A 21,464-nucleotide genomic window follows, 5' to 3' on the forward strand; every position below is an offset into this window, starting at 1 on the left:
CAGCGGCGCTTACAGCGAGCGCTTTCGCACGTTGAAGTTGTGCATCAAATTCGCCGTTTTCATGTAAACGGCAAATAACTTGATGTGATTCTTGTGGAAACTGGTGTACTTGCTGCTGAAGAACCGCCGCTGGCACATTTTCACTGCCGATTCGATGAAGACGCGTTGATGACTGAATTTTCCTCGCGACGCAACTCTAGATTTTCCAGCCCCCGCAGGACATCCGCCAGGAATGGCACTTGCTCCGATTGTTTTGCGATAGACCGGCTATTGGTTCGCAAAATGAACCAGTCGTACACGGAAACAAATATATTACGTACATATTTTATATTAGGCCCCCAGAAAGTCATTTATCGAAAAGTCTAAATAGATACAAGATTTTATGCGGCTGAGAGAGCCCATTAGCAAACGAATCAATTTTAGCACAATCCAGGCCACCATTAAAATAATCGTAATCTTTTTGTCCAATAACAAACAAGGCTAATTTTATTCCATGTCATTCAAAACTAACAGTTCCCAAGCAAAATTCATCCCAAACACCGGTTTTACTTTGTGCGTTTAAGCGTGCGTTGAGCGGTCAAACGATCCGGGAACATCAAAAACAATCAAGTGACTTAACGCTTAAGTACCCGAGAAGAACACTAAAGAATTTCTTATCAAATATGGAAAGTACAGGGCGTTAAGAGAGCTTTGCATCCTGGGAATAAGGGAACCGACCTCTAGGGAGTGCACAACGTACGAACTAAACGATAAGTATATAATTAGTCTTTTATCAAAATCACAAAATCACTAAGCAGGAAATCAACGCAGGCCGAGATCGTTGAGTGAGCAACGGATAGAGATCACAGCTTGCAGAGGCAGAACAACAGTGGTATAAAGGCTCCGATGGCGATGAAAACTGGTAGAAGGATCGATGAGTCGTCCATGGAGTACGGATTCGGCTGGCGGGGGCCACTGTAAGCCCGCTTTGTGTCCGATTGCTGAAAAGACTGATCGTTGCCCAGCTTGTCGACTTGCTGCTCGGACAGCTCTTCCTCAAACTCATCGTCGTCGAGGTCCTCGTCATCCTCATCGATGTTGTCCCGCTGGTTGCGCACTACCCTCTCTGCCTGCTGTCCTATCTTCGGTTCTGCATTCAGCTTACCCTCCGGTTTAATCCTCTCAGTCGCTTCGGAGCCATGCATTCGCGGAACCAGGGAGATGTCTCCCTTGAGCAAGGCGAAGGCATTGATCTTGGGATTATCCAGTGCCCCCTTTATGAAGTCCAGCCGGAGGCGGCCATTTCGCACATCGGACACCTCGCCCTCATAGTTCAACCGTCCGTTGTTGATCTTAAAGTACACGATCTCATCGTGTGCCGAGCCCCTGCCCACCTGGTTATAGATGTCCAGCTGACGGACAACCGTGTGCTTGCGGTTTAGGAGCACATCGAAAACCTTCTTCTGTGGCGCATCGAAGTACACCTCGCAGAACTTCATTATTAAGGCGTAATCTCCATCACCATCACTAGGTAAATCGTACCCAAATGTGGTGGTGTGATACCGCTCGGTCCTGTAGAGGACCTCGTCATGTTCCTGTACCCGGCCGATCATCAGCAGGTGTTTTCCATAGTCAGAAGCTATTCCAATTCCTTTGAGAGGATCCGCATCGTATTGAACGCCATTAAGATCGGTGTGCTCATCCCCGCCAGCGTTGACCGCGTATATAACTTTCAGGGGTTCCGCAAGTGCGCAGGTACCGATAAGGATTAGCACCAGGAGCACCGAAATCCAGGTCCTTTGGCCACTTGGTCGCAAGTAGTTCCGGAAAATCCCCCTATTGCATGCTACGTTGCACATGCCAGCAGTAGTTGTTTTTTTTGTGCGCCGGAGCTTTGTTTGTAGCATTTTCCTTGCTTTGCGGAACTTTTTTCTGGCGTCTAGTTTTCGGGTATTAAATACCCATCAAATTCCGTCGCCTATCTATTACTGAATGATTTTCGTGGCCGGAATACATCCATTTACAAATTTATTTCTATACAGTGCAGTCTTTTCTCATGTACCAGAGAACCAGAGAACTGTCCATTGGAACCAGTATTTTTGAACAGCGGTATTTTACTAAATTGTTGTAATACGCATAATACATATCTACCAATAATTTCTTAAACAACGAATAAACAGATTGTAGAGCACTTAAATAACATAATAATGATGTAGAAAATAACGCGTTCATTTTTTTTATTGCTTGAATGGCATACTTTTTGTTCATACACTAGTTGATTCCAGTATCTATTGTTAAAAAAAATGAAAACATTTCAGAAAAGTGTGTTCTACTTTTTATGTTAATTAATTAATTAATATAATCTAATTAATTTAAATTTTAATATTATGATCTCCCAAGAGTGACCATTAACACTTTGTAAGATGTTTCAGTATATTGCTGTTAGTATATTTCCTTGGCGCGACTGTGCGGGCACACTGAGCTACACGTGCATTGATGTGATTAAATTTTGGTGGTAGAATAACCCACGGAAAGTGGTAAAAAAAAGCATTAATTTAGAAAAACTCCTGCCAACAGACAGTGCGAAGCACTGAGGATTACCAGAGCATCAAGTGCTTAACTGGAAAATCATGAATTTCGACGACGAAGACCGTTTGGAGCTGCAGTTTCTGGCAGGCGGCAACATTGTGGAACATGCGCCCGTATTCTCTCCCGATGGAAGGTTATTATTCAAACTAGTACTATATGGTACTAAGTATGTAACACCCTGATTGCTGTTCCACAGATTTATGTTCGTGCGGTGTCAGACAAAGGTGCAAGTATATGCCACCAGTACGGGAGAACTTACGCGAGTTCTGGATGAAGCAACGGCGCCACTGGTCAGTTTGGAATTGGATCGGAAGCAGCCGGATTTGCTGATAGGGTGTACGAGTACCGCAGAGCTGTTCCGTTGGAACTGGCGGGCTGGTGTGCTGAAAAAAACCGTGTCCTTTACCCTGGGTAATGGAGAAACTATTTTAACCTGCCACCTTATGAATCTGTACAAAGGAGGCGACACAGCCTGCGCCTTTGTCACCGCGAAGGGGAAGGGTAGCGAACAGGTTAACTGGTTTGTGATTAATACGAGCACGGGCGAAAAGATCGATGTTAACTGCGGATTGAAGCTGAAGTGAGTTCCCGTCTTTGGTTTTTTTCCGAATGCTAACTTATCTTAAAACATTAAAAAGTATTACTAATAATTTGAAAGAATTGGAATATTGGACATGCTTTAAATATTTTTTAATTCGCAGGCGGCGCGTTCCCCTCGTAGACGTGGGAAAAGGACAGTTTAAATACATTATTCTGGCTCAGGGCTTTTACATATATTTCGTAAACTATGAGAACTGGACATTTTGCCGTTACAAGAGCGCCAAGCACCATACTATTACCTGTGTGAAAATGAGTCCCTGCGAAATGGTGGCAGCAACCGCCGATTCCGAGGGGCGGATCTACGTTTGGCGCAATTTTGAACAACAAAGTTCGATGAGCAACACGCTCTTTCACTGGCATCACACGGAGGTGACCAGTCTCGCATTTTCGCCATCTGGCGGGAGCATCTACAGCGGTGGACATGAGTGCGTCTTGGTCAAGTGGGCTGTGGCCTCGCCTGACTATCGCAAGTATCTGCCCAGAATGTCCAGTGTGATCCGACATATTGTGGTCAGCGATGACAACGATAATGTACTGGTTTGCACGGAGGACAATGCCATTCAGCTGATTAGCGGTAGTGAATGCATAATTAAATCCACTGTTCAGCATTTTACGTACGAAACCCATGATAAGACGGGACAAAGCAAGTTCCCCTTGGGACTCCGTTTAAATCCGAGGACCAATACTTTGGTACTAAATGGTCGATCAGGACATTTACAGTTTTATTCGGCTTACACCAAGAGCTTGTTGTATAATGTGAGTAATTATTAAGTTTCGTGCCTACGTTTTATATTTAAATATAATATATCATTCTTCGTAGCTTCGCGTGGTGAATACTAATGTTCATAGTGAGAAGGCAAATCACATTATTTACAAAACGCGTATTTCTAGAGCAGCTTTTAATATCAATTGGATGGCCACCGGAGAGGTGTACAATGATCTGGTGAACTTTGCGGAAGTGCGCCTGAAATTCTGGCATTATAATGAAAGACTACAAAGGTAACTTTAAATCTTAAAACTCATTTAGATCAATAAACACTAAATTTATATTTTTCTCTGCAGTTACATATTAAACACGGAAATTGAACTGCCTCATGAAAATGGTTTTAAGGCAATAATCTTTTCCAATCAGTTCCAAGTGGATAATTTGCGTTGTGCCACCGCAGGTGAAGACAACGTAATTAAAGTGTGGGGCCTTACGGATTCTGAAAATATTTATAAGCGCGGAACAATGTGGTGTTGTCTGGCGCAGACTAGCTATCGAAACCTTCCGATTGGTTCCTTGTGCTTTTCCCAGGACGGATCTCTGTTGGCCGTTGGTTATGGCAACACTTTGGCGCTCTATGATGCGAGGAATCCACGGCTTCCCCTCCAAACTCTCAGCTGTCCTCCTGGCTTAGATGGTGTTATATCCAAAGCTCAACTGAGATTGGCCCAAACTCCACTTAATGGTGCGAGAAAAGAATTTACACAACAAAGGCAGCAATTGTGGGCTCTGCTAAAGGCTCTGATAAATAGTAATGATGAAAATTTAATACAGCAGGCGAAGGATTTAATAGTTGGTCCTCCTGCCAAAGCCAAACTTGTTAGTCAAGTAGAGAATTCCAGCAAGGAGATGGTATTTAAGTACATCATGAAAATGCCGGAACTCGGTTTGCATCAAAAATTGCAACTGCTGCGTCGTTTTGGAGTTGAATGTTCAGTCCCAGATGCCCATCGGGATAGGTTGTTGCAGCATCTCCAGCAAAGAGCTGTTATTCCACAAGCCACGAAGCTGAGACTACGCAAATTGGAGTTCCGACTGCATCGCCTGCACCCGCGACACTTTTTCAAAGCTAAGCAGCGACTAAGTCATGTCAACAATCGGCGGCAGAAATTCGAGAACTTGGTGCCGCAAGATGTTATGAACCTGTTCAGTGTCCTAAAGCTGGATGAGAGTAGTAAGCAGAAAAAGGAAAAAAAAGGGAAATCTAAGCTAAATGACAGTAGTAAAACCAACATGAAAACCAAGAAAATCCCTGTAAACGCGGCTCCCCTGCAAGGGCTGGCGCAGATTTCACACGTGCAATTTGGAGCCGGGGATCAGGCTCATCTGGTGGCAGTCTGCACTGAATCTAGGGTTCTCATATGGAATTTGCTGACGCTGCGATTGCAGGCGGGCTTAAAACTATCTGTCTGTCACCTGGCCTTTGATCCGCTCACCAACTTAATGGCTGTAATAACTAAAAATGATGAATGTAAGTTTTTTTTCGGCCTTTATGAATTTTTAATTTATTTCAATCACGTTTTATTCTTTAGTGCATGTGTTCCAACCAAGTGTTCCGCTGCCCCTCTATCAGCGCAGTAATCTACCCAAAACACATGGTTTGGCCTGGTTGCCTAGGAGACAGCCTAGGCAGAGCTCCATAAATGTGGACTGGCAGGCGCAGTCAACGCTGCTAATGCTGACCCACTCCCAGGAGATCGCGTGCCTGGCGCTACCGGGTCAGAGTCCATCTGATGATGCGCCTACACCGATCAGTTTTTCCCAGCCCAGCGCTACCACAGATATTATTTTGAAGCACGCGACTTTCGGAACTCATGTTATCAAGCCGCTGCAGGTTTCCGGGGAGTCCCTGGAGAAACACGGTCCACTGATTGTGGGACGGGAAGAACACAGTGCCGTCAGCGCGGTAAGTTAAAATTTTAAAATGCTTTGAATGCGTTTATCTTTTTATTCAATTTAAGAAGTAATACAAAGTATATTAACACCTTGTTTTAATCTATTTTATTGCCATTGTCAGCTTCTTTCTACCCAGTCAAAATTTTAAATTTAAAAGCTAACAAGTGTTCTTAGTTGTTTTATTGAAATCTTACTTAACTATGAAGTACAATTGGTAAGACTTATTATAAGTTTCAGAAATGGTATATTTGGTAGTATATATTTGATTTAGCTTTGGTCTGGTTAGAAATCCTTCAAAAAATTTTCTTTTAATTGATCTTTTGGTTCAGTCGTTTTGAGTATTGGGGACAATTGTCTGTGGGTCTTATACTATTTCTTCTTTCGCTTGAGGACATCGCCCAGTCGCGGCGCCGTAGGAACTCGCAAATGGCGACAGCGACGCATCATCAGGACATCATGTTTAAAGTATCGCAGACAGTGCCATTGAGGCACTTTTGGCATCAATTGTTGGTGCTGAAAGAGGAATTATATAGGGAAATTTAACATAATCTTATCAAACTATTGTAATTTGAAGAGCGATATAATTTTATGAAAATGTGTCAGGAGAGAAGAAGGGTTTTTCTACGGCATTAACATGTTGTTTTCTCTCAATCTGAAGTCAACTTTTTTCGCCACGAAAGTCACCGTACTTTTGTGCCTTTTGTTTTTTTGTTGCGGTGTTCTTTTGTGTTTTGTTATTTGCGTCCAACCAGCGTTCAACTCAATTTAAATAATTCCCATTGAGATTTATAACGTAGTTTTCTCGAAGTGCGATTTATTTTTGGAACCGCCTTTCAATTGTGCCTTGTGTAAATAATGCGACTTTAAGCAGCCTAGCAACTGAATATTATACGATTTCAGCTTGTGTTTAAGATTTTTGAAAATATCTGCTGGAGGGCATCTCAACAGTAGACGTTTTCTCACATGATACCTAAGTGAGACTATGATTAGCCAAAAATATTGCATAGCATTCTAGCAATCAGCTGAACTTGACTCCACAAATTTGGGGTAGTCCTTACCAAAGATCACGCAGTAATCAGTTGTTATTTTTAGAATAAATTTATTGCTTTGTTTATTCCATCAAGGGTCGTCTTCATGCGAATTGATAAGGGATCGTTTCCATATAGAATATTATATAAACGGCTGTCTCGTTGTGTTTTCAAAAAAAAAAAGTCTTTTCTCTCATATTTATGTAGAACTTACGATTAACTATACGTTTCAAACGTTTGTCGTACATGGTATAATAACAGTTGCTTTCCCCAATATCCTTTTCTTTTATTCTAAAATCGGCTTTACGTAATGGTCATTTCCTACGGTTGCTGTTTTATGATTTTAAAGTAGTAATAACTTTGAAATGAATACTATATATATATTTTATTACGTTTCTCTTAAAAACGAAATGTGTGGTAGATGTTACGTAAATTATTTATGAGATGCTGAACCTTGACGTGCTGTATAGTGTTTTCTTATTATGGCTATAATCCCCCGCTGTTCTTAGTTTAAAAGCAATCTTTTAATTAAGATTGCACTCTGCATTTTGTTTTTCTCGCGGCACTCGACACCCACTTTTAATTAGCGAGTTTGCGTTTCCTGAAAAGTGCAGCTGGCATCCATTTTATTTTGGAACGCGAGTGAAGTCATTGCCCCAAATTCGTACCCCCTGCTGTACTACTCCATTTTCGCCCTGCCCCTTTGGCTCCCTATCATCCGCTCACCTCATTCACAATTGGCACTGGTCCAGCTTTTGCCCATGCGAAGAATGCAAGACACAGTAGGGAAACGACAGCTACAAAGTTGGGCCACATTTTCCGAATTTCCCAATCCGTTTCCGGATACGGGTGCGGAGGAGAAGTGTCTGTGGAGTTCTACAATGTCTTTGCCTTGCACACTGCACCGTTCGAAATGTTGTTTATTTTTTAGTCGCTCGAAAATTGTTTAATCTGGATTCTGGCACTTTGTCAGTTGCAGGCGAGGATGAGCCTTTGTCTGCCTTTATTTCCGTAAACTTTAGTGGCACGCGCTTCCGGCTGTCTTCTTTCCGGATAACGGTTGTTGCTGCGGAGCACAACGGTAAAATGTTGAGCTGTCGCTGCGGCTCTCGGCAATTTATACTCGCAGCTCCGCACTTCGGCTTCGGCACGAGCTTCGGCCTCGTCCGCTCTCCGAATACTTTGTTATGTTATTATTTTTGTGAGTCGAGCCCAGCTCGCTCTTTTGTGCTCTTTGCTCTGATGACTTGTGCACTTGCCATTGCTTCTATTGTGAATGGGCAACGAGGGACTGGTGCAAACGCACTGCCCACCGCTGCACAGTGCGATGCAGAGCTGAAAACATAAAGTCATAAAATAATACTTATATTCGGTTAAAAGAATGTATAAAAACATTATATGATTTACGGAGAGCCAATGCTTGTTGAAATAAGAAATTTTGATTTCTAAAATAAAGTTTATGCCAAGAAAAAACAAGAAATTTAAACGGAATTTTTCCTGATTTCTGTTTGTTCTTTCTGGATTGTAAGTACAATGTTATAATTTGTAATTACAAAATATCATGTGTATTATTCTGAAGTATAATAAGGCATAATTGGAGTTCGTGTTTCGAACATAGTTTTCTCAATAAGTTTTCCTAATTTCTGTAGCATTATGCCCATGAATTGAACCCATTTCGCCTTTCCCCTACCCGTAATTCGCGATTGAAGCCTGTTGCGAGAATTTTCCATTGCGTGTCTGCGACACTTTTGTTGTCCCCAATAGTACTCAATTCGGCGTTGTAAATTCTCACGTCACTGTTACTTCGAGCAATATGCTACTTGCCTTAATTACTTTCGCCAATTACCGTATTTCTTCGAGGATTTATACCAGTTTTAGTCGGTTTCTAAAGCTGAACTGAACTCTGGCTTATCGCTTTGAGTCATCAATGAGTGCTTCTTCCTGGAAAAAACAATAATATTTTGCTACTTTGCCACTTTACAAACTGACAGACATGTGTGCACTTGGATTGTTTTTGACAATGTTGATTGCACTGAAATGGATCAACAATATCCACAGGCGACAAGCGCTTGCGCGAAGGTTAATAGACACATATCACTCGGCACATTTAAAAGACGTTCAGCAATGACAAAACGGAAAGCCGAACAATAATCATGTGAACTTGAACCGCAATCTCGACACCCAAAAAATCCAGTTTTGCCTACGGACAATAGTGTTGGTTCTTCGCCTTATTAAAAGTTATGAGCACTCGTGATAGTGCTCTTAAAGAGGTATACTTACATTGATGGAGTTCTGCAATAGCGTGGAATAGTACTGCGTTAATAGCATTAAACATTTTTTGAGTAGTTAATCTAATTATACATAAATAATACTACCAAAATTTAATGTTAATTAATTTAAACAAGAAAGTACAGATAGATCTAGCTACTTTTAAATCGGTCAGCATAGTCACTAGTATCACAGCTTTTGAACTTCAGCAAGGTCAATGTCAATTAATGATTTTTTTGTGTTACAGTTTGTTAATCTTTCCGCCCACACTATGCCTGCCATGAGCCTGATTTGTGGCGAATTCGTTAAATCGCTGCTGATTCCGGCGGATTCCACCTCGAGGCACTCATTATCATCCGCGAAAGATGGCTTATTGACCAATGGGGGAACCGTCAATGGCAATGGAGTGGAGCACCGGGACAGTGATGAAGAGCACGACGACGAGGAGCTGGCTGAGGAGGCAAAGAGCAAGCTGACAACCCGGAAAACGCTGCTGAAGCAGGATGAAAAGCTGGTGGATTTCCCACTGAAGGGAGAAACTGACCTGCAGGGTCTGGATAACCGATTAAGAATCATCACGGCGCTGAGAACCAAACTGAGGATTTGAACTTAAACAAATATACTAGTTGTTCCTAAGCAATTATTAATTCTTCTATTTTTGTATAAGACAAGACAATACAAGTTTTAATACAAAAAGCTGGTTTTTTACATGGAAATCAGGTCCACTATATGATAAGTAGTTGCAAATTCTGCTCCACATACCACCACAAAATCATACCACTCATGTTTTCTAAACTAATGACTGATTTTTATTTTCATAATTTTATAGCAGATACGTGATATGGAAATATTCACAATTTAAAGGAAACGGCGTCGTGGTATCAAACCAGCATGAGACAACACATTGTAGATTTCCATGCGGGGAATTTTTTCAGCCTGGCGGTCATATACCTAACGAAAAGTTAGAAGATATTTTCATTATATTTACTATATGCTACTCCCATTTTATGTACGGTGTAATGCTACCAATAGAACATTTGACACTCACCACATCCTCACCGGGTCCAAACCAACTCGATCTGGCCAGAGCATCCCTTACCCTTGGGGTATTGTAGAACGGGTTCTGGAACTGCTGCGGAAGGGTCTTTTCCCAGGCGGCATTCTCCACCACGGCGATGTGCTGCAGATTCCTCTGGGGCCTGGCTTCAATCGTTACGGATAAAGCCACCACCGTCACAATGAACGCTGACCAGATGAAGCGACCGGGCTGGAGGCACCTTGAATGGGACGAGAAGATCACGCCTCGTTGAGTTCGGCTGACTGATAGATTCCACTTGCTTGGATTAAGGTACTATCACGATGATCATTACATAACTGTCGAGTGCATATACACGTTTCCGCCTGTCACGCACACACACGCATAGTCCCCCATGCACAATCCCGCATCCAGTCCACGCCTAAATGACCGCTTTTCACTTTCTGGAGCGGGACAACTTGTTGACCAAGTCAGCTGACGGGGCTTTATATTACAGTCATACGCCCGTAAGACGAACCAAGATCTAATGGATTTACAGATTTGCCTACACAATGGCAATCAATTTGTGTGGTTTCTTAGATGGGTTTTAATACAATTTTCGCACATTCGTATTATGCTAAATATATAGTTTTTTAAAGTGCCTTTGTATAAAATCATATTTTGATCGATTTTATAAGATTTCTCGGCGACTGACGAGTGCTGGTACTCGAAGATATCTGTTTGTCTGCCGTGGCAAAACTCAGTTGTCATGTGACTGCCATTTCCTAGGTGTCGCGTGCCCCGAGGAGGAAAACTATACCGCAGATATATGTACATGCATTTTCCAGCGTCATGGCTGCAAAAAGATCCCTGATCTTTGCTTTTCATTGGATAACCGGCAGTGGCGACCGACGCCGCTCGTTTCTGGCCGATTATGTAAGTTTTGGACTTGATATTGCCACTTGCGGCACAAGCGCTTTCGCAGTTAGCTGAACTAAAAGTCCGGCTCACCTGGCCGCCCTTTGGTCAAGCTGCCAACTCATGGCTTGCCGATGGTTCATAGCACTTTACAAGGCAAAGAGATCGCCAATGCCTGGATGGTAATGATAATTTTATTCATTGAAATATGGGTATACAATTTTATGATGCAACTCAATGCTCGAGTGCTTTCTATGCATTCCAAAGACATATGTTTTTCGTGCGTGCATACATTTAGAAAAAGGGATAAAGGACTTAATGATAATATCTACATTCTTGGCTTAGTTTTCCAATTGAAAATATGCACAAAGGTCTGAAGAAGTTGCTTAAGTTGCCATCAGGAGTAGCCTTTTTTCACAGAATTCACTACCCCTTGATCTTCACCCACCCATTTCAGGATCCCCCTATTTCCGCGCCCCTGTGAGCATACCCAAGTGATGTCCCCTGACTTGCTGGCTGCAGTTGCTATCGAAGCCGCTGTACCGGCCATCTTATGCAATTTTGCCTTTTTGCGAATGGGAAAAGAGCGCAGCCTTCCCAGTCGCGGTCCAAAATGTGTTGGCATTTTCAGGTTTTCGTGGTTATTTTGTATACCGATCTGGGACCCCGGCTACTGACTTGTGATCTGCACCTACGAGGTTTGTTGTTGGCTCTGATTAGGTCAATGGAATCCAATTGGCGTCAGCGTCGCGTCGCGTCGCGCCGCTGCAGTTTTCGCTTTTTACAGCCATATGTATATATACGATATATGTATACAGATATAGTGAGCACGTCGCTCCGTTCCATTCCATTCCATTCCAGCATTCCCAATTTGGGTCATGTGGTTAATTGACAAAGATTGACGTATTGTGTATCATTGTTGTGCTACAGAGCTACAACGTCCACAAATTTGTTTATACTATTTTGCATACGATGAGGAAATATGCTGCACGCATCTGATAGAATTCTGTTGGAGCTTACTTATTGAGTGGGATCAAAAACCCGAGTTTCAGAATGAGGTTAAGCTGAGTTGAGTTGAAAGTTCGCAGGAACCTTGATGCGAAACTGGTGCTGGTTGCCGAAAAATGGGACAGATCAGATGACCAAAGCCATGTTCACTAGACGCTCATTACAAGTTGGCCGGCAACTGAAGCAAGTGATCGTTAATTTTCGAAAGTGTGAACTTTTTAAGCCGTTTCAAGGTTTCCATCGTCGAGGATGGTGTTTCCCTACTTTATGTCCACTTCGTTTCCCCACGGAGTTTTTAATTAAAACTCTTGTATTACACGTCTTAATGTTCCTCGTAATATTTCGAAAAGGGTGTTGCCATGAAAATAGTTTGAAACCACTACTTCAGAGTGTTTGGCGAAGATAAAGACACACTTACACATCTTTATTGTTAGTTTGGTTAAATTGTTAAATTACTGTGCAAAATACAAAGTAAGTCGAATGATAGTCATATTATATTTGTATTCAATAAAGCCCAGATACTAATTTCATAACAAACGATACAGAAATACTGTGTCAGGTTTCAGGTGATCAAGCATGCACTAGCAAAACGTAACTCTCCTTTCTGCCCCTCGACACGCCCACGTCCCCCAACTGCCACGCCCCTTTGCAACGTATGTGGTCAATATTGATATGCGCTCGTTGTGGATCATATTTATTAGCCAAATGGCGTAAGTGGGTTAGACTTTTGGCATTTGTTTTGGGTCTTCGCGCGGGTTAATTGAAGGCACTACGCAGCATGACAATCGTAACAGTTTTTTTGTGCATTGCGTTATTGTTATTATTATTTTAAGGTTTATTATGGCTGCTTTTCATGAATTCGGTTTGGTTTTTAGCAACGCTTTTTTCTTGGACATTTTTGTGCATTTGTTAAAAAAACGTGACCGTTAAACTAAATTATGTGTTGAGTACTCCCGTCTTTGGGTATTTTTTACATTTTATGCTTGTCAGTCTTTGTTGTAGTTGCTTTTGCTCTTGTGATAGGTCAAGTTGTTTATGTTTTGTTTTTTAATTTCTGTTGGAGTACGGACAGCTTGTGTCAGTTTTCTTGCCCCTTTGGGTGACAAGCGCATCAAATTTTTAAATAATGAATCGGTAAAATTGTGAAATATTTTGTAAGATCTCAAAATAATGTAAATAGTCTTTCCGGTTGTGTTAGCTGCTCAAATGGTAAGAATAATGCTAAAAATAATTTATCAAGCTTCATTTATTTGATACACTTTAAAGAGCACTTTTTTTGTAATTAACCATTTTCATCCAATTAAGCAGCACCGAATTAAACTCACATTTTGTAAGTTTGTTAAAATTTTATGGTAATATTTGCAAAGGCAGCTTTTGTTGACTGTTTTTTTGTTAAAAAGATCGGATAGACGGTTCGGATTATCGAGGAGCCCAAGACAGTTGTTGACTTCAACGCGGCCAATTGGCAACTGAATTTGAATTTGAGTTAACCAACAATCGGAGACTCGCCGAAGCTGCAGATCGTCTGGCAGGTTTTGGACACAACTTGAAAGTTTTTGAAACAAAAAAGAGAGGCTAAACGAAAATGAAACGGAAACTCAACGAAGCATGAGAAAAAGCTAAGTTCGCAGGGGTTGAGGGATTCGCTTTCAAATATTGTAGGCCTATAATTAAAGTTTTGATCATTAAGAGCAAAATATAATATATAAGCATGAAACTGGACTTTCTTTTTTATTTGTAATGAAAACAGTCATTTCTTCTAAATGGAAGAATTCATTTAATGGTATAAAAAGCGTGTATAGGCATATAATTTTATTCACAGGATATGTACAATGTTGTAAGTTTATCTACAAAATGGCTTCTGTACAACTCATCCATTCCAATCTAGTTATCTATAACAAATTGATCTACAAAGTCTTCAATCATGTCGACCAAGCGACTCCTGTACAACTCATCAGTGTTAAAAGCCTCCAGGCAAATCTCAATGCGTTTCTTAGTGAAAAAGTCGTTAAATCCATCGACAGAATTTGTCAGTTTCTGAGTGCAGTGAGGTGGTAGAATAACCAAGTGACAGAACAAACAGCTTTCGATCAGGCCAACACTTCGGAACTTTTCCACGGATTCATAGAAACTCTGTTCTGGAATAAAACGAGCTATATCCAAATCAGCCCGCTTAAGGAACTCGGTCATGAATCGGTAGTATTCCGCCAGAAGTTCACTCAGATGGGCGTCCCTGAACTCCTTTGAAGTGGGAATGGTGAGAACAGTCAGCACATCGAGGACAGGTGGGGCATATCTGGCCAACTGGAAGTCCACAAGGCGACACTGCAGGGGAACCTCGCCATATCTGCCATACTGAAACATGATATTATTGGCCCACAAATCGCCATGGAGTATGGTATTTTGATACACATCCGAGGTCTTGACAGCCTCAAAAATAAAGGACATCTTTTCAGTAAAGTTTTCCAAAACGTAATTCAACTTGGACTGATATTTGGGTATCAGTTTGATGAACTCCTTGAGCACCAGACAGGCATTTTGAAAGTTCACCATCCTCAGATGCTCCGGCGACACATTACTGGGATAGGCATTCTCCACAACAGATTTGGGCTGAGACTGTGTTATTTTTTGCCCCTTCTGTTCGTGGATTATGGAACTCGCGTGCAGGGCGGCCAAGGTTTTTAGGCAGCAATGGAGCTGATCATAATTCAGCAGACCATCCCGTCCAGCACCCATTCTATAGCCCTGGTCTGCAAGGTTCTCAAAGATCAACAAATTCTTGTCCGCGTAATAGCACTTCGGCGCCACCTCTGCACAGGCTTTGTGAAGATCGGGTAGAACGTTCTGGTAAACAGCGATTTCCTTTTGGAATACTCCAAAATCCTCTAGGTATTCCATTCGCGACTCATTCCCGACGGGTGCCGACTTCGAGAAGAACGTGAGCTGCCTGACCTCATCGGAATTGTGAAGCTTCAGGGTGACGTGCAGGTAAAGGTGGCTACCCAAGTATCCGGCTGGAGCATCTGAGGTGGGCTTCAGAGTGTAGTTGATTACATCGAAGCCCGCTTCCGAACTGGGAACATCTTGATAAAAGTATCGCTGGCACAGGCCGCGGATCTCGGTGGGACTCAGTTCCAAAGCAGTTGCCATCTCGAAGTCAACTGTTGGACTTCCGAGGGTGGCATTAACCTTTTATATCCGCACTGTGCGAGTATAATCTTTACTGCTGTAAACCGTTCCAAGATAAAGTCAGCAAATATAGAAGTAGAAGTGTGCAATGCAACCTTTGAAAATTATTAGCTGAAATCCAAGTTAGGGTGTTTGCTTTTGGCCTAGACTGGGATCGAGAAATTAGGGGTCAGATTCTGGGTTGAGGCGAATCAGGCGCCTACCTGATGAAACCGAAAGAAATTTCGTGAAAATACGTAATGAAGTTGTACTTCGTGTAAATTCGTAAATAATTGCTTATAATACATTGCTTATAATGAATATCAACTCCTTTATAATAGTTTTATTCAAACCAAAAAGATAATGCTTTTTACGCAGCTCAACGGCACTTCCCAGGTGTAGACGAACAATGCTGATATGGTAAGATTATCAAAAAATCTGTGACTTGGGGCGTTATTTGTGTGGACCAAACAGTGTTTAATTCGTCTAAAACTAATTCGTAGGCAAATGTTTATTTAGTACCCGGATTCGTGCGTGTTGGAAGTCTGAGAAAATCAACAGCTGAGGGAATCGATTGAGATGAATGTCCGATTATGGCCATTAATGAGGTATATGTGTAGTTTCAGTTATAGTTTCGAACACTAATCAAACGGACTTCAATGGGACACAATCGCCATGAGATTCAGCCGAATTATAGAGGAGTATCTGAAAAACTCCACTCTGCATGGAGCCCGGTTTATAGTAGACAAGGATGCCAGTTGGATAGAAAGGATGTTTTGGGTCATTTGTCTCGTTGCTTCTTGGTACGCCTCCTGGTTGCTCATCAAAGCCTCATTAAGTAAGTGACCGGAGACACTGCCAGATCTGGGATCTCATCCAAATACTTGTATTATCCTCAGGCGCATTTGAGAACAACGCCATCAGTTTCGTTGTGGAGAGTTCGTTTCGCGATTGGAACACCAATTTTCCTGCCATTATAGTCTGCGAATCGAAGAATATGGATCGAATTCAAGAGGTGGCTGAACAGTAAGTGGAATATCGACCACAATTTGTAGTGCTATGCTGAAGGTATCATCAAAATTATTTAAGACTGTGGGGCGCTGATCACGACTTCACTTTGGAGGAGGTCCTCAGCGAGATTGCCTTCTTCCGCGGTGAATCCTACCACACAGTCCACGAATGCAGTGGCGAGGAGGTGACTGCTTCGTGCTTTTACTCCAATTTCTCGTATTATGCCGAATTAGTTAGGAGCAGTTGCTTGGACTCAATCAGCAATTGCGAGTGGAATAATAAACCATTTGAGTGCTGCAAATACTTTCATCGCATGGAGACTGAGCTGGGGATTTGCTATGCCATTAATTCAATGCAAGCTGGGTTGGTTTGAAATAAGTTACTTAAATTCATTTAAAACTTTTATTAAGCTTTTTACATACACTTTCAGGAAACACAAAATGCCCAGGCTAAATATGTTTTCGAATCGGAATAGTGGACCAGGCGCCCTGAAAATGGAATTGCACACTGAGGCCACGGTAAAGTTAATTAGTGACAAATACATTTATTACAACCTAAAAGTGTGCTTCGAAAACTTAAAAGCTCACATTACCAAATGTATGAATTAAGCATTTCTTTCTCTTTAAAAGGTCTTTATTCTTGGCACCGAAGAGGTTCCCACACTGGTAACCCCTAAAACGGATTTCCTAGTTGTAGGCCCATATATCTCCTTTGTGTAAGTAGATGACATGAAACATGGCTATTCATTTGCGCAGGGTTTTCATTTCCAGGCGTTATATCTCTAAGCGCGACATTGAGAACGACGAAGAGATCCGCCAGACCAGTGTCCATCAGAGGAATTGTCGTTTCGCCGACGAGAACATTCTGGATGTGCACAAGTTCTATAGCTACAGTGCCTGCACGGTCCAGTGCCGGAAGGATCGCCAGATGGAGTTGTGCAACTGCTCCAGTCACCTGTCCCCGAACTCCCCCGATTGGCAGCTGTGCAACATGGAGGGTCTGGAGTGCCTCAATCGCAATTACGAGGATCTATCGGTAATCATCGCAAAATGGTCGAAGCTCCGTGGTCGAAAGGGCCTGGTCTGCGATTGCCTGCCCTCTTGTACGGAAGTGGATATCACTACGGTGTACGATAGCAAAGAAAATATGGCTGGGAGTCAGAACGCCATATCCAGGATCGAAGTGGGCCTCATAGAATTACCGACGGAACGTTATAAGAGAAATTTGGTGCGCGGAAAACTGGATTTAGTGGGTAAGTTAAATAAGTGTGTGTAATATCATTAAAATTGATACTAAACATCCTTTTTTTAGTATCCATTGGTGGTACTACTGGCTTGTTTGTGGGCGCCAGTCTTCTCAGCTTTGTGGAGATTTTTTACTACATCACTATACGTCCTTATACGACGTATATAAACGAGAAACGTCGACTAAAGCGATTGATTATACCCAAGAGATTTCAATAAGTACACATCTAGTATTTACTTGTAGTAAACTCTTCATTAAATGATATACTTATCTGAAAAACATTGTAAAAGATAAACAATGCTTGAAAAGATGAGATTTTTGCTTCTTTGCCTTTTAGAGAACAGCTAACATATGTTTTCTTTTCAATGTAATATCTTTAAACCTAATAAACTATAACTTTTTTTAAACGATTTCCACACTAAGTGATCATTTTGTATTGAAAATGACACTCGTAATCTTATCGCTCAGATAATATTTATACTGTAGTACATTTCTACTACAGTTGAAGCTGAACAGCTGATAATTTAAAAGATGTTGCCGTGGGAAAATAAAAACCGAGCGAAATTCTATTTCTGCTCAGTTGTGCACGCCAGCTATACCTGGCTGAGTGGAAAGCTTCGGAAAAGTCGCCTCAGTCCATTAGCTTTCTAGAACGAAGAGAGCGACTGTTTCACCCAACGTATACGTAATACGCCCACCTTACGTATACGCAACATAATGCTTTGCAACCGAGAGTGTCAACAAATATTGGAAAATGCACTAAAGAGTGCAGGAAGAGTCAAGCTGTTGGACTATCATTTGGTCAGGGATCTCAGTGCGATCGGCTATCTGGGGGATTACTACGCACTGACGCTAAGGTATTGCCAGGTAAGTATGCTGTTGACATTACAAAGTCAGTGTTTTATCTCTTGGAGATACAAATGGCAAAGTGTGGCTATCGTAAATGATAGTCAAAGATTAACAGTAACTTACATCAATAATATTTACTTGCATACTCTTAGGAGGAAGAAGAAATTATTAGGGAAATAGAACTCTTTGTAAAGGCTATGCCCCAGCAAAGTGCGGAATTGGCGAAAGAAATTATTTTCCAAAAGGAGTCCTGGCTGTACGACACTCTCCTAAAGAAACTACAAATCCTTTGTAAGTAAGTTCAGATACGCAAAAAAATGAATTAAGTTGACGAACACCTTTCTAGCCAACGTAAAATGGAGTCCTGATTGCGTTTACAGTCGAAAAGATCTAATGGTTCTGGAACACATTAAGCTTAAGGGTTTCAGAGCAGCTGGATCCGCAGAACTTAATAATGATTTCATGAAACAATTAATTAAATCAGTTGCCGCATTTCATTCAGCCAGTTTGGTCTACGAGTATCAGACCAAAACCAATATAGGTCAAACCTATGGTGACAACTTGTTAGAGATCACAGTAGCCTCTGAAATTGCCTGGTTCACAACAGGACTCTCTGCTGTTCTAGCTGTCGTTCGAAGTCTTTCCAAGTATCAGGGAAATAGGGAGCAGGCTTTCATCGATAACAAGCTTTTGGCCATAATGGAGAAAATCTATGAGCAAGCGGCACCTTCGAAAAAATACAGGAATGTCCTTTGCCATCGAGATCTTTGGGCTGGTAACATTTTCTTTCCTCCGGAAAGTTCTGGACCGGCTCTACTGATTGACTTTCAGACCTGTCGTTACGCTCCCCCAGCATCAGACCTCAATTTTTGTCTTTACATGAATTTGAGCTCAGGCAAACGCCAACAAATGGAGAAGACAGGCATTGATTTGTACCATAAAAATTTGTTGAGGAACCTATCAGATTCTGGCCTTGAGGAACTAGCGATCTCGAAGTCAGAGCTGCTGGAATCATACGAAGAACTGCGTTTATTTGGAGTGGTCTACAGAGCTGTAGCTGCAACGGTCGTAAAGGTTCCCGCCGATTTCGTAACCAATGATTTTAAGTATGTGGACCGCAGTAAGGTGATCCTCTCTTATATGAAAACTAACATAGAATTCGCTACCTATATGGAGGAGTGCTGTGTGGATGTCATGGAAATGGCCTTGGCCAGGGCGAACATGTGAGGAAGTCTCGTTAAGCGATACTACTGATAAGTAAGAGTTCCTCTAGTGCGCTAGATGATAACACTTTATTGTAAGAAAAAGGAAAAATATAACCTCTCAACGAAACTCGAATACTCTTTTATTTATGTAGGCTACATACGCAAAGAAACCCTAAACGAGTTTTAGTATGAATAGGAAGTAGTTTAATAAGAATATTTATATGTCTTAATGACATAGATTAATAAATCGGTATCAAAAGAAAATAATATAGTTTCGCTTGAATGTTTTGTTTTCTAAGTCATATAAACCCCATTATTGCAGAGTAACATGCTACTCCTAAGCCAGCAAAGTCAAATGGAAATGAAACTAGTATAACATTAACTCGAGAGCAGTTCAATCGTAATTTCTGATTAGTTAAAAATGAGTAAGGAACCACATAGCACCGTTTTCACGCGAAAAAGCCGCACAGAGTTGTTTACTTTAGAAGAGTGTAACAAGATTTTAGCAAATTTATTGGCCGATAAGAACAAGCAGGGTGTCTTAATTAATTTTGATATAGTGCCCGCCACGGAACATACTGGTTTTTTGGGTGAATACTTTCACTTGTACCTCCGGTATCTGTCGGAGGATCGAAAAGATGTACAGACCTCTCGGCTGTTTGTCAAGTCGGTGATATTCCAAAATGCGAGTATGGAATTCTATATGGAAAAAATGGGTCTCATTGAAAAGGAGATAAAGCTTTATGATTTGCTAAACGAGCTGAAGAAGTTTTGTAAGCTTTCGTTTTTCTTTTGTGGCCCAAATAATAATATCTACCATTTCAGCTAACCATGTGTGGAGTGCTAAGTGCTATTTCACCCGAGAGGATCTGTTCGTCATGCAAAATGTGGAAGACATGGGCTATGTTGCACTACCCTCCGGAACTCACTTTCTAAATGAGGATCAGATGGGACCCATTCTGAAATCACTGGCTACCTTGCATGCCAGTAGCATTGCCTACGAAAAGCAGAAAGGAAAAACCATTGGCGTTGAGTTCAGAAAGTGGCTAAACGAAGTGTCTGTTAAACCGGAAGTTGAATGGTATACAACAGGTCTCAGGGTATGTACGATCTTCTCTTTATTATTTATATATCGCGTTTTAACATGTTGATCTGCTCAGGCTGTGTTGGCAGTTGCGGCCACCCATCCTGATGTCCTGGATAATCCGGAAGCGCAGGAGTTTATAGCAAAGGGGCTGCCTAGATGCCTGGACCAGGTTTACTGGATGGTGAATCCATCACCAGTTCATAGGAACGTCTTTGTGCATCGCGATGCATGGAATGCGAATGTATTCTACCACAAGGAGAAACCCTACGAAGAGAGGTCCGTGCTGGTAGACTTCCAACTCTGCCGATATAGCCCACCTGCTATGGATTTTCACCTGGTCACTTATCTTAATTTGGAACCCTCTAGCCGAAAAAAGATGATAGGTAGTCTAATCGAGACGTACTACGACGCATTTGCTGAGGAATGCAGAGAAATGGGTATCGATCCCAATCAAGAGCAATTGAGTAAACAGGAATTTGAACAATCTCTCAAGGATTTTTCCTTATTTGGAGTCACTTACAATTGCATAGCTGCTACCGTACTCCGCCTGCCCGAGAATTATCTAAAAACCCTAAAGGATAAACTCCCGGAAGACTTCCATCGCTTTTCCAACGTGGATCGCAATGCAGATGTCCTCCGTTTGATGAAAGATCATCCTGAGTTTGCAAATTATATGTACGAGTGTGTGGGGGATTTACTGGCCCTGACATATCATAAACTTAACTGAATAAAAGACTCTGACTTACGAGCTATCTTTTGTTGTGCCCCTGGTAACACTCGAGATCCTATCAGTTGCAGCTCTATCTGTTTGCCCATTATTGTACTTCCCTTA

The 21,464-nt window shown here is 41.7% G+C and overlaps 9 protein-coding genes across 11 annotated transcripts; 4 read left to right on the forward strand and 5 right to left on the reverse strand.

Annotated features, from left to right (window-relative positions):
- Positions 1-9: 9 nt before the first annotated feature.
- LOC120321134 lies at positions 10-217 on the reverse strand. The gene has a single exon (XM_043206952.1). It carries the CDS (start codon positions 136-138, stop codon positions 10-12), a length of 129 nt encoding a protein of 42 aa, XP_043062887.1. The 5' UTR covers positions 139-217.
- Positions 218-457: 240 nt separating this feature from the next.
- Positions 458-2,051, reverse strand: LOC6529250 (malectin). Its single transcript, XM_002090219.4, has one exon. The coding sequence runs from the start codon at positions 1,884-1,886 to the stop codon at positions 843-845; it is 1,044 nt and encodes a 347-aa protein (XP_002090255.2). The 5' UTR covers positions 1,887-2,051; the 3' UTR covers positions 458-842.
- Positions 2,052-2,478: 427 nt separating this feature from the next.
- On the forward strand, positions 2,479-9,822 carry LOC6529251 (WD repeat-containing protein 75). The gene is made up of 8 exons (XM_015196780.2): positions 2,479-2,494; positions 2,557-2,701; positions 2,765-3,148; positions 3,270-3,924; positions 3,989-4,167; positions 4,231-5,405; positions 5,467-5,840; positions 9,374-9,822. Exons 2-8 carry the CDS (start codon positions 2,610-2,612, stop codon positions 9,731-9,733), a joined length of 3,219 nt encoding a protein of 1,072 aa, XP_015052266.1. The 5' UTR covers positions 2,479-2,494; positions 2,557-2,609; the 3' UTR covers positions 9,734-9,822.
- LOC6529252 lies at positions 5,996-7,956 on the reverse strand. The gene is made up of 2 exons (XM_002090221.4): positions 7,585-7,956; positions 5,996-6,343 (listed from the first exon to the last, which is right to left on the reverse strand). The coding sequence occupies exons 1-2, from the start codon at positions 7,672-7,674 to the stop codon at positions 6,200-6,202; spliced, it is 234 nt and encodes a 77-aa protein (XP_002090257.1). The 5' UTR covers positions 7,675-7,956; the 3' UTR covers positions 5,996-6,199.
- A 71-nt stretch (positions 9,823-9,893) lies between the features above and the next one.
- Positions 9,894-13,786, reverse strand: LOC6529253. Of its 2 annotated transcripts, none has more exons than XM_015196703.3 (3): positions 13,393-13,786; positions 10,175-10,403; positions 9,894-10,077 (listed from the first exon to the last, which is right to left on the reverse strand). In XM_015196703.3, coding segments are annotated over exons 1-3 (324 nt in total). In that variant the 5' UTR covers positions 13,395-13,786; the 3' UTR covers positions 9,894-9,984. The 2 variants fall into 2 exon arrangements, with proteins under 2 accessions (XP_015052189.1, XP_002090258.2); XM_002090222.4 differs by lacking the exon at positions 13,393-13,786 and adding an exon at positions 10,497-11,760.
- Positions 13,787-13,864: 78 nt separating this feature from the next.
- LOC6529254 lies at positions 13,865-15,238 on the reverse strand. The gene has a single exon (XM_002090223.4). The coding sequence runs from the start codon at positions 15,215-15,217 to the stop codon at positions 13,952-13,954; it is 1,266 nt and encodes a 421-aa protein (XP_002090259.1). The 5' UTR covers positions 15,218-15,238; the 3' UTR covers positions 13,865-13,951.
- A 34-nt stretch (positions 15,239-15,272) lies between these two features.
- LOC6529255 (sodium channel protein Nach) lies at positions 15,273-17,870 on the forward strand. The gene is made up of 7 exons (XM_002090224.3): positions 15,273-16,073; positions 16,135-16,261; positions 16,325-16,609; positions 16,677-16,764; positions 16,876-16,961; positions 17,017-17,498; positions 17,558-17,870. The coding sequence occupies exons 1-7, from the start codon at positions 15,911-15,913 to the stop codon at positions 17,707-17,709; spliced, it is 1,383 nt and encodes a 460-aa protein (XP_002090260.1). The 5' UTR covers positions 15,273-15,910; the 3' UTR covers positions 17,710-17,870.
- Positions 17,871-18,072: 202 nt separating this feature from the next.
- Positions 18,073-19,672, forward strand: LOC6529256. 2 transcript variants are annotated; one of them, XM_002090225.4, is made up of 3 exons: positions 18,073-18,358; positions 18,493-18,631; positions 18,687-19,672. In XM_002090225.4, the coding sequence occupies exons 1-3, from the start codon at positions 18,209-18,211 to the stop codon at positions 19,565-19,567; spliced, it is 1,170 nt and encodes a 389-aa protein (XP_002090261.1). In that variant the 5' UTR covers positions 18,073-18,208; the 3' UTR covers positions 19,568-19,672. The 2 variants fall into 2 exon arrangements, with proteins under 2 accessions (XP_002090261.1, XP_015052267.1); XM_015196781.3 differs by lacking the exon at positions 18,073-18,358 and having other exon boundaries at positions 18,523-18,635.
- Positions 19,673-19,755: 83 nt separating this feature from the next.
- On the forward strand, positions 19,756-21,377 carry LOC6529257. The gene is made up of 3 exons (XM_002090226.4): positions 19,756-20,318; positions 20,371-20,645; positions 20,706-21,377. Exons 1-3 carry the CDS (start codon positions 19,967-19,969, stop codon positions 21,357-21,359), a joined length of 1,281 nt encoding a protein of 426 aa, XP_002090262.2. The 5' UTR covers positions 19,756-19,966; the 3' UTR covers positions 21,360-21,377.
- Positions 21,378-21,464: the final 87 nt, after the last annotated feature.

Source organism: Drosophila yakuba, chromosome 2R (assembly GCF_016746365.2).
Source record: "Drosophila yakuba strain Tai18E2 chromosome 2R, Prin_Dyak_Tai18E2_2.1, whole genome shotgun sequence".
Lineage (NCBI taxonomy): Eukaryota > Metazoa > Arthropoda > Insecta > Diptera > Drosophilidae > Drosophila > Drosophila yakuba.